This window comes from Oncorhynchus nerka, linkage group LG3 (assembly GCF_034236695.1).
Source record: "Oncorhynchus nerka isolate Pitt River linkage group LG3, Oner_Uvic_2.0, whole genome shotgun sequence".
Classification (NCBI taxonomy): Eukaryota; Metazoa; Chordata; class Actinopteri; order Salmoniformes; family Salmonidae; genus Oncorhynchus; species Oncorhynchus nerka.
This window is the reverse complement of record NC_088398.1, coordinates 52,714,410-52,725,102: the sequence shown is the minus strand read 5'-3', so window position 1 is coordinate 52,725,102 and position 10,693 is coordinate 52,714,410. Positions and strand designations below refer to the sequence as shown.

General features: G+C 43.1%; 2 protein-coding genes across 2 annotated transcripts; both read right to left on the bottom strand.

Moving 5' to 3' along the window:
- Positions 1 to 1,751: 1,751 nt before the first annotated feature.
- Positions 1,752 to 2,650, bottom strand: LOC115115703 (gamma-crystallin S-1-like). The gene is made up of 3 exons (XM_029644193.2): positions 2,614 to 2,650; positions 2,245 to 2,487; positions 1,752 to 2,083 (listed from the first exon to the last, which is right to left on the bottom strand). The coding sequence occupies exons 1-3, from the start codon at positions 2,620 to 2,622 to the stop codon at positions 1,802 to 1,804; spliced, it is 534 nt and encodes a 177-aa protein (XP_029500053.2). The 5' UTR covers positions 2,623 to 2,650; the 3' UTR covers positions 1,752 to 1,801.
- A 6,029-nt stretch (positions 2,651 to 8,679) lies between these two features.
- On the bottom strand, positions 8,680 to 10,323 carry LOC115115693 (gamma-crystallin M2-like). Its single transcript, XM_029644184.1, has 3 exons — positions 10,268 to 10,323; positions 9,735 to 9,977; positions 8,680 to 9,091 (listed from the first exon to the last, which is right to left on the bottom strand). The coding sequence occupies exons 1-3, from the start codon at positions 10,274 to 10,276 to the stop codon at positions 8,816 to 8,818; spliced, it is 528 nt and encodes a 175-aa protein (XP_029500044.1). The 5' UTR covers positions 10,277 to 10,323; the 3' UTR covers positions 8,680 to 8,815.
- Positions 10,324 to 10,693: the final 370 nt, after the last annotated feature.

Below are 10,693 nucleotides of genomic sequence, written 5' to 3'. Positions count from 1 at the left end.
TTCCAGCCCAATGCAATTTACATTTTGGCCACTAGATGGCATTAGTGTATGTCAAAAACATTAGACTGATCCAATGAACCATTGCATTTCTGTTCAAAATTTTGAATCAAGACTGCCCAAATGTGCCTAATTTGTTTATTAATAACTTTTCATGTTCAAAATTGTGCACTCTCCTCAAACAATAGCATGGTATTACTTCACTGTAATATCTATTGTAAATTGGACAGTGCAGTTAGATTAACAAGAATTTAAGCTTTCTGCCAATGTCAGATATGTCTATGTCCTGGGAAATGTTCTTGTTACTTGCAACCTCATGCTAATCGCATTAGCCTACGTTAGCTCAACTGTCCCGTGGAAGGGACACCGATCCCGAAGAAGTTTTAACTCAGATACAGTAGATGGATTGTAATTTCTGATCACTCTTCTTGAAGTCAGTAACACTAAATGCCTTCACACCTCAGAAAAAGGGTCATGACTCTGACCACGTATAAGCTCGGGTCATGGTTCTGACCACGTATAAGCTCAGCTTTGGGCAAGCATCCAAAGGACAATCACACAATGCAAATAGGGGGTGCTTATATTTGTCCCGTTTCACACAAGTGTGTAACCTGTACAAGTGTGTGGTGTGAAATGGAAATGTATTTTTTTTACATATCCCACTCCCCCTGAGACACCTTCGGAGAGTGGGGTCACAACCAGGGATCCACCATTATTTATCATTTAACACTTTTAAAGGGTTTTCTTGTAAAAGTGTGTGTTATAAAGGTTAATGCAACATTGTGGTATATTGTTTTATGTATCTTCCAATTTCTTAGTTAGCCATTTATGCCCAACTTCAAATTTGCTTGGACTTAATAATAATTTCTACCCATGCGTACTGCATATTTCTATCAGGATTTAAAACTCTCTCAAACAAAGTGCTTGGATACCTAAATGGATGTTGTGGATTCCAAAGGCAACACAGCTAGTGTCTTTTTACAAAGAGAGCCCTTGGTTGTCAAAGTAGTCAAATATAACAGAAAGAGTGCCACCCTGTGAATTTAGCATGAATTTCTTGTCAGAAGCTACCCACTTATTTTATAGAACTAAAATCTACAACCCACAAAGGCAAGCACAATATTTTATATATATATTAGCCTACCTCGTTGTTTGCATGAACTGTTTACTTTTTTGAGTGTAAGCTGGGAATATGTTTAAATGCTGTGCCTGTAGATGTGGTCAAGAGATCCAAGTCAACTAGGCTAAGTAAAAATCAGTATTATGCAGATATACTTGAGTCACTTGTTACAGCTGATAGAAGAGCATGTGACAACAGATTTGCCAGTCATATAGGCCGTTATAAATATCTTCATAACATCTTATGCCATTGTTCATATCGTTAATAACGGCCTATGACAGATTTGATCATTTCTTATGTAGTAGTTATGAAGGCTTTATGAATAAGTACAGTACATAAAGTGCTTACAGTGAAGTATTACCTATTCTTCCAAATCAAGGATATTTCATTCATTGAAATAACTGGAAAACTGACACACTGTGGCTTTATTCTCAGAGCAATGTTCTGTGTTTTTACTTCTTGGATTCCTTAAATACACCTTTCATGGTATACAGTAACTGTTATTATACAAATCTATTTATATTTACTAAGATATTGACCACTGTGTTTTATAATATATGCCTTTTGATATAAAAGTTCCATGTTCTTCTATAACTTCCATCATCCATCACCTCAATCATACTCAGAAACAAGCTCATGTTTATCACCAGGAAACTTTATTTGAATCTCACCATGCGACTACAATCATCTCTCTCCAGTGACTATGATGTGACGGATGGAGCCCACGGTGGCATGCAGAGCTCCCCACTCGGTGTAGCGACGGTACTCCCCCCTCTCTAGCAGGTACTGGCGGCCGCGGAAGTTGGGGTGCTCGAAGAGGACCCAGGAACCCTCCTGGACCTTGCAGGAGTGGATCTCGCGGCTGTGGAAACGTTCCTGGACAGAGGGCAGGTTCTCAGTCACCTCCAGGGACTGACCATCGAAGTTGGGCCTCTCGAACAGCCTCAGCTTGTAGGGGCCAGTGGTCTGGGAAAAAGTTGATCAAACATCGAAGAATGTGTCATTATTGGCTGTTTATGAAGTTCTGAAAGGTGTGGGCCTACCTAAGTTCTGATAGATCCTGAATAAGGCCATGATCATGTTTCTCTATATAAAAAAATGTTGGTCTCCTAGTTTACATGACTTACTTTTTTGATGACCCGACAGGATCTGATGCAATCGTTGAACCCCATCCAGTGCTGGTAGTCTGCATACTCCCCGGGTCCTATGATGTACTGGTAACCCATGTAGTTGGGGCGCTCATAGAGGACCCACCAGCCGCCCTCCACCCGACAAGAGTTGCATCGAGCGAAAAAGTCATGCAGGTCAGCGGAGTCTCCTTTGCAGTCGTAGGACCGCCCCTGGAAGTTCTTGTCCTCATAAAACACAATCTGTTGGAAGAGAAGAGACAGCGTGTGACATTTCTGAATTCCATATAGTTCAAAAAATTACAGAACTATGAGACTTTGGAACAGGTGCTCATTCATTATATGAATCTCCACCGGAACACAACTCACCTTCTCCATCTCTTCAGAGTTCAGAATACCAGGCACAGTAAATGACACTAAAGCTCAGGGCCTGCAAGTATACTCTTTATAGATGGCAGAGACAATAACACCAAGCACATGGTTAGCACAAAGTGAATCAGATATTTCAATCAGCTATTCAAATATTTATCTAGGCTCAACGCATTGTTCTAAAGCACTGAATCACTGATCCACACACAATAGCAGGTAGAAAGTGCCACATTTCAGTCAGTTCATGTGGGATCCAAAACAATCCAGGGCCGCCAAGGGCAGCTTGAGATAAACATTAAACAAATAAATCTAATGGGAAATCTCACTGTATGTTTTAACCCATGAAAATCCATGTCATGATACATTTAGGCCAGGACTTCACAAGCTCTTAACAGGCTGTCTGTATCGAATGGACAAACAACTAAATGTTACAACTGTACTACTCAGTTTCAGTATCCCTTATTCTAGATAATCCCTTATCTTCACATCAAAATGAAAATAAAATATTGAAACTATTGTATTGTGTCATTCTAATATGTTGTTAAAATCATTTTTTTTAAAGTCCAGCAGTGATACATTGTAATAACTTTGTAATGAATGAAATACATGATTCTGTCTTTATGGGAATACAAATGCCCTTTTGTCTATGTATTCATTATGATATGTGCAACCTTTCCTTATAGAGGAAGGGAGGAAGTAGTTGCTGGGCCACTCTTACAGAACCCAGAAGTAAAAGTCTTAAACGCAAAGTCTTAAAAAGGCCAAATATGATTCTATATGCAGTTCATACAGTTCATGCAAATGCAGTCCTGTATTATCAGCATACCACTTTCAATGCCAACTGCTAGCTTTCATGCCGTTGTTGATGAAACCCTCAATTCTTTTGTGCAGAGGTCCTCCATATACGTAGCTCAGTTTCAAACAGCCCACTAGCACAACTCCAAGACAGATTTCTAACAACTTTTGTAAGTCAATATAGTTTTATGGTCCTGATTGTAGCTTATCTCAAATGAATAGGACACATTTTTGTTAGAATTGTTTTTGCTCTGATTCACAAAATGTATACAGACAGATCCAGGAATAAACAGTTCAATTACAATCCAGGATCGATATACTATGGCTACAGTGCCTTCAGAAAGTGTTCACACCCCTTGACCTTTTCCATATTTTGTTGTTTTACAAAATGTATTAAATTGAGATTGTGTGTGGCCTACACACAATACACCATAATGTAATTGTATATATATTATTTTTTTTACAAATGAAGGAGGTTTTCCAATGCCTCGCAAAGGTCACCTATTGGTAGAAGGGTAAAATAAGGACATTGAATATCCCTTTGAGCATGGTGAGGTTAGTAATTACACTATGGACGGTGTATCTATACACCCAGTCACTACAAGAATAGAGGTATCCTTCTTAACATTCCTTCTTAAGAGGAAGGAAACCGCTCAGGGATTTAACCAAGAGGCCAATGGTGACTTTAAAACAGTTACAGAGTTGAATGGCTGTGAAAGGAGAAAACTGAGGATGGATCAACAACATTGTAGTTACTCCACAATACTAACCTAATTAACAGAGTGAAAAGCCTGTACATGCATCCTGTTTGCAATAAGGCACAAAGTAAAACTTTTCTTTAAATGTGTCAAAGAAATTAACTTTATCTCCTGAAAAGAAAGTGTTATGTTTGGGGTATATCCAACACATCACTGAGTACCATTCTTCATATTTTCAAGCATGGTGGTGGCTGCATCATGTTATGGGTGTGCTTGGCATCGGCAAGGACTATGGAGTTTTTTGTTGTTGATAAAAATACACGGAATAGAGCTAAGCACAGGCAACATCCTAGAGGAAAATCTGGTTCAGTCTGCTTTCCAACATACATTGGGAAACAGTAGGACAAAAACTTAAAACACAATGCCAAATAGACACTGAAGTTGGCTACCACGACAACATTGAATATTCATAATGGTCTAGTAACAGTTATGACTTAAAACGGATTGAAATATATGCCAAGTCTTGAAAATGTCTGTCTAGGAATGATTAACAACCAACTTGACAGAGTTTGAATAAGGCACAAAGCTCCTTTCCTGAGGACGGCTCACCTCTCACAGTTCTGGGCGACTTTAACCTCCCCACGTCTACCTTTGACTCATTCCTCTCTGCCTCCTTCTTTCCACTCCTCTCCTCTTTTGACCTCACCCTCTCACCTTCCCCCTCTACTCACAAGGCAGGCAATACGCTCGACCTCATCTTTACTAGATGCTGTTCTTCCACTAACCTCATTGCAACTCCCCTCCAAGTCTCCGACCACTACCTTGTATCCTTTTCCCTCTCGCTCTCATCCAACACTTCCCACACTGCTCCTACTCGGATGGTATCGCGCCGTCCCAACCTTCGCTCTCTCTCCCCCGCTACTCTCTCCTCTTCCATCCTATCATCTCTTCCCTCTGCTCAAACCTTCTCCAACCTATCTCCTGATTCTGCCTCCTCAACCCTCCTCTCCTCCCTTTCTGCATCCTTTGACTCTCTATGTCCCCTATCCTCCAGGCCGGCACGGTCCTCCCCTCCCGCTCCGTGGCTCAACGACTCATTGCGAGCTCACAGAACAGGGCTCCGGGCAGCCGAGCGGAAATGGAGGAAAACTCGCCTCCCTGCGGACCTGGCATCCTTTCACTCCCTCCTCTCTACATTTTCCTCTTCTCTCTCTGCTGCTAAAGCCACTTTCTACCACTCTAAATTCCAAGCATCTGCCTCTAACCCTAGGAAGCTCTTTGCCACCTTCTCCTCCCTCCTGAATCCTCCTCCCCCTGCCCCTCCTCCCTCTCTGCAGATGACTTCGTCAACCATTTTGAAAAGAAGGTCGACGACATCCGATCCTCGTTTGCTAAGTCAAACGACACCGCTGGTTCTGCTCACACTGCCCTACCCTGTGCTCTGACCTCTTTCTCCCCTCTCTCTCCAGATGAAATCTCGCGTCTTGTGACGGCCGGCCGCCCAACAACCTGCCCGCTTGACCCTATCCCCTCCTCTCTTCTCCAGACCATTTCCGGAGACCTTCTCCCTTACCTCACCTCGCTCATCAACTCATCCCTGACCGCTGGCTACGTCCCTTCCGTCTTCAAGAGAGCGAGAGTTGCACCCCTTCTGAAAAAACCTACACTCGATCCCTCCGATGTCAACAACTACAGACCAGAATCCCTTCTTTCTTTTCTCTCCAAAACTCTTGAACGTGCCGTCCTTGGCCAGCTCTCCTGCTATCTCGCTCAGAATGACCTTCTTGATCCATATCAGTCAGGTTTCAAGACTAGTCATTCAACTGAGACTGCTCTTCTCTGTATCACGGAGGCGCTCCGCACTGCTAAAGCTAACTCTCTCTCCTCTGCTCTCATCCTTCTAGACCTATCGGCTGCCTTCGATACTGTGAACCATCAGATCCTCCTCTCCACCCTCTCCGAGTTGGGCATCTCCGGCGCGGCCCACGCTTGGATTGCGTCCTACCTGAAAGGTCGCTCCTACCAGGTGGCGTGGCGAGAATCCGTCTCCACACCACGTGCTCTCACCACTGGTGTCCCCCAGGGCTCTGTTCTAGGCCCTCTCCTATTCTCGCTATACACCATGTCACTTGGCTCTGTCATAACCTCACATGGTCTCTCCTATCATTGCTATGCAGACGACACACAATTAATCTTCTCCTTTCCCCCTTCTGATGACCAGGTGGCGAATCGCATCTCTGCATGTCTGGCAGACATATCAGTGTGGATGACGGATCACCACCTCAAGCTGAACCTCGGCAAGACGGAGCTGCTCTTCCTCCCGGGGAAGGACTGCCCGTTCCATGATCTCGCCATCACGGTTGACAACTCCACTGTGTCCTCCTCCCCTCCTCCTAAGAACCTTGGCGTGATCCTGGACAACACCCTGTCGTTCTCAACTAACATCAAGGCGGTGGCCCGTTCCTGTAGGTTCATGCTCTACAACCTCCGCAGAGTACGACCCTGCCTCACACAGGAAGCGGCGCAGGTCCTAATCCAGGCACTTGTCATCTCCCGTCTGGATTACTGCAACTCGCTGTTGGCTGGGCTCCCTGCCTGTGCCATTAAACCCCTACAACTCATCCAGAACGCCGCAGCCCGTCTGGTGTTCAACCTTCCCAAGTTCTCTCACGTCACCCCGCTCCTCCGCTCTCTCCACTGGCTTCCAGTTGAAGCTCGCATCCGCTACAAGACCATGGTGCTTGCCTACGGAGCTGTGAGGGGAACGGCACCTCAGTACCTCCAGGCTCTGATCAGGCCCTACACCCAAACAAGGGCACTGCGTTCATCCACCTCTGGCCTGCTCGCCTCCCTACCACTGAGGAAGTACAGTTCCCGCTCAGCCCAGTCAAAACTGTTCGCTGCTCTGGCCCCCCAATGGTGGAACAAACTCCCTCACGACGCCAGGACAGCGGAGTCAATCACCACCTTCCGGAGACACCTGAAACCCCACCTCTTTAAGGAATACCTAGGATAGGATAAAATAATCCCTCTCACCCCCTTAAAAGATTTAGATGCACTACTGTTCCACTGGATGTCATAAGGTGAATGCACCAATTTGTAAGTCGCTCTGGATAAGAGCGTCTGCTAAATGACTTAAATGTAAAATGTAAATGAATAATTTAAAAAGAATAATATGCAAATATTGTACAATCCAAGTGTGCAAAGCTCTTAGAGACTTACTCAGAAAGAATCACAGCTGTAACTGCCGCCAAATGTGATTTTAACATGTATCGACTCAGGGGGTTGAATACAGGATAAACATAATTCAATTACGATCCAGGATCAACACAGCTAAATGACGATGCAGGTGTAACATCAAAGTGAACATGTTTCACAGTCAGAACATTTGAATATTATCCTGGATAAAGATGTTGTGGTACATCACATGTAATATGCAAACTGTCACAGTGACAAGGGATTATGTTGACATGGGCCGTTGTACTGAATATCCCTTGTTCCTAAACTTAAATATTAGCTGGGTAGTGCGTGCATTGCTCAGAGAAATACCTTTTTAATCCTACTCTTGATGAGTTGTGTTGTGTGCTGAGATGTGATGGTATGCTAGTATTTTATTTACAAGTCTTTGAGTGGTAAAGTAATGCAAAATTGCATACAATCTGATTCATTGTAATGCATCTTGAATTTAAACATGTAAGTGTCGATCATCCAACTTTTAACTCAGAATTGTATTTGTCTGCTGTGCGTGCTATTACTGGCTTTGGGTTTTCTCTCCACTTTGAGGTTGGTTACCTTGTTAAAATGGGTTTACACCTGAGCTGGCCCAGAGAGTGATCGCGTTAGTGAGGATGTGTTTCACCAGTGCTGGCCCAGCTGGTATTTAAGACCTGCTAGCCCAGTACATCTGCTGGAAAAGGAGATGTTGGGAGAGTTACGCCTCACATTAGCGCTTCCACTTTAGGTAGCCAAACAAAGCCGTAATCTTAATCCCCTTTAGGTTTGGTCTACATTTTTTGTAACTCCCTATCCTAAGTTTTTGTCCGTTTTTTATTTTAGTTTGTCTTTTATGAGGAATTTATGAGGAATTCAAGTGGGCATCCATAGGGGTTGTCTTTTAGGTCCCTTTCTAGTTGCTTTGCCAACATTCAGTGGACACCCTCATGGGTTTCTTTCAGAACCCGTCTGAAACACTTTCTGTTTTGATTTGGTTGTCAAAGTGACTACTTTGTTAGTTCCCTTTTCTGTTGAGCGATGACATCTAGGGTTGTCTTTACGGAATGTAACGCTGCCCCTTAGACTGTACGTGTTTAACTGGCTTTTTATTGTGTGACACTGTACCGTGTTACAAACTATTTGTGTGTTCATTTGTATGGGTTTCTTCTATAGGATTGTGTAAAGACTTTGTTCCTTGGAAGGCAATACAGGATTGTATTGTATTCTGTTCCATTCTATTTTAGTGTTGTTGATATGGTTGCAAAGATGACTAAAGAAACAGTGTGAGTAGATCTACTGGTGTTGACATACAGTATTTGTGCCCGGTGATTCCCATGTCAAATTAATGAAGACAATGGGGTATGTGGGAATCAGACAGAGTTTTATTTGTTAGACTGCAACACTCTCACACAGAGGTGGGTGTCATAAGGCACTGCAGAGAGGTTTCTGGGAAAGGGGTCATCGTAGGGCTCTAGAACTCTAGAGGTTGTAAGGTTCTAGAACTCTGTGATCCTGCGGAAGGAGCCCACGACAGGGGAGGTGGCGCCCCAGTCCGTGAAGTTATGGTACTCTTTGCGCTCCAGGAAGTACTGGCGCCCCCTGTAGTTGGGCAGCTCGTAGAATGCCCAGGCACCGTCCATCACCACAGCAGAGTGGAACTCATGGAACTTGAATGCTTCGTGGACCAATGGGCAGTCCTCACTCCACTCTGCCATATGGCCAGCAAAATCTGGCCTGTCATAGCATCTGATCTTGTAGGAATTTCCATAGACCTGCAAAATAAATACAACCAAAAATATATAAATGCCAGTATCCTTAATTAATCATATTAAAGTAATCATGTTAATTATTTGAATTGTCATTCATCTAGTATGCAAAATATGATATTAGAAATGTGGGATGGCTCTTTAAATTGGTTTATTGGCTGTTGTCCTGGTTTCCTTCAACAACTGATGTAGATGGGCCTGGACATGAGGCAAACTGCTGCCAAAACATGAGCCTTTTATCTATCCTTATTGTCTGTTGGCTTTTGACTGATCATTGCCTGGTTGGTGCACCCTGGGGCATTCCATTCAAGTTGGGCATTGCCCTGCATCCAAATCTGGTCAGACACATTTTAACATCCTAATTGCCAAAACCCAAATATACAAGCATAAAATAAATAAAAACAAGTTAGTGATGTCTGTCTGATGTAAAATGGGTACATTTAAGATCGAGAAAACATCTGTCAAAAAGCTAAATAAATGCTAGAAGTAATGCAAATCAATAAACTGTTTCCTGGGGACTTTGAGCAATGATTATGAACTTCTTGCCTCAAGTTGTCAGTATCTATCTACTGACACAAATAAACGTCAGACTCGTCAGTCCCATCTTCAAACTAGGCTTACAGTTTGTACTTTTGGTAGGTAGGCTTACGTTTTTGATAGATCGACAGGATCTGATGCTGTCGTTGAAGCCCATCCACTGCTGGTGGTCAGGGTACTCCCCAGGGGTCAGGATGTACTGGTAGCCTGCATAGCTGGGGCGCTCGTACAGAACCCAGCAGCCGCTCTCCACCCTGATAGAGTTACAGCGGCTGAAGAAGGAGTGCAGGTCTGGGCTGTCACTGCTGCATTCATAACTACCACCTTGGAAATTCTTATCCTCAAAGAATACAATCTGGAAGAGAGATAGAGACAGAAAAGCCTGGTAAGATACAAGCCATACCTTTTATACAGTACTTCTTCCAATATGTGGCTGTAATGATTGCTCCTCTGCCAAGCTGCAATACCTACAATGCTGCTTGAAGTTACAGAAGTGACAAAAAATCGAATCAAAGTCAGTAGTCAAATCAAGGCAGATTAACATAACTAAAAGTATAAGCACTTTTTCTGTCGAGCAAAGTTTCTCATACACATTTTACATATATTCTATGATATTATCTATATAATCTAAAGACTCCTTCTTACCTTCCCCATTTTGTATTGTTATTGCTCACCTCCCACTCACCAGCTGTACTGCTGAGGTTTATATCGAAATGCAGAATGTGCCGACAAGGGAAAGCCTTTGTTAAGCAAATTAGCCTGATTTGCATATCAGCTAAATGGTCTGTTCAAGTTTAATTTCCCTTTGTACCAATGCAATGGCTCCGTATCAAAGAATTGACAGAACTGTGATGTGAAAGTTCTAAAGGCCAACTCTCCCAGCCTATCCCCTAAATGCATTATATGGATTGTTTTCAAGCAGTCTGCTATCATGGAATCTTTATTGGTTTCTTTTGGCATCTAGTATTGTTCGATCTAAAATAAATAAAAATTGTGATTTTATTTTGTCTTTAGCATCATGTTCAGGAACTGTCTCGTTTTGCAACTGTGTTGTCTCATCGTGCAAGTCTG

Excerpts from the sequence above, each read along its gene's own strand:
- LOC115115703 (XM_029644193.2), bottom strand. Across the intron at positions 2,084-2,244 it reads CCTGTCGGGTCATCAAAAAA|ACCACTGGCCCCTACAAGCT; the intron begins GTAAGTCATGTA and ends ACTTTTTCCCAG.
- LOC115115693 (XM_029644184.1), bottom strand. Across the intron at positions 9,092-9,734 it reads CCTGTCGATCTATCAAAAAC|GTCTATGGAAATTCCTACAA; the intron begins GTAAGCCTACCT and ends TTTATTTTGCAG.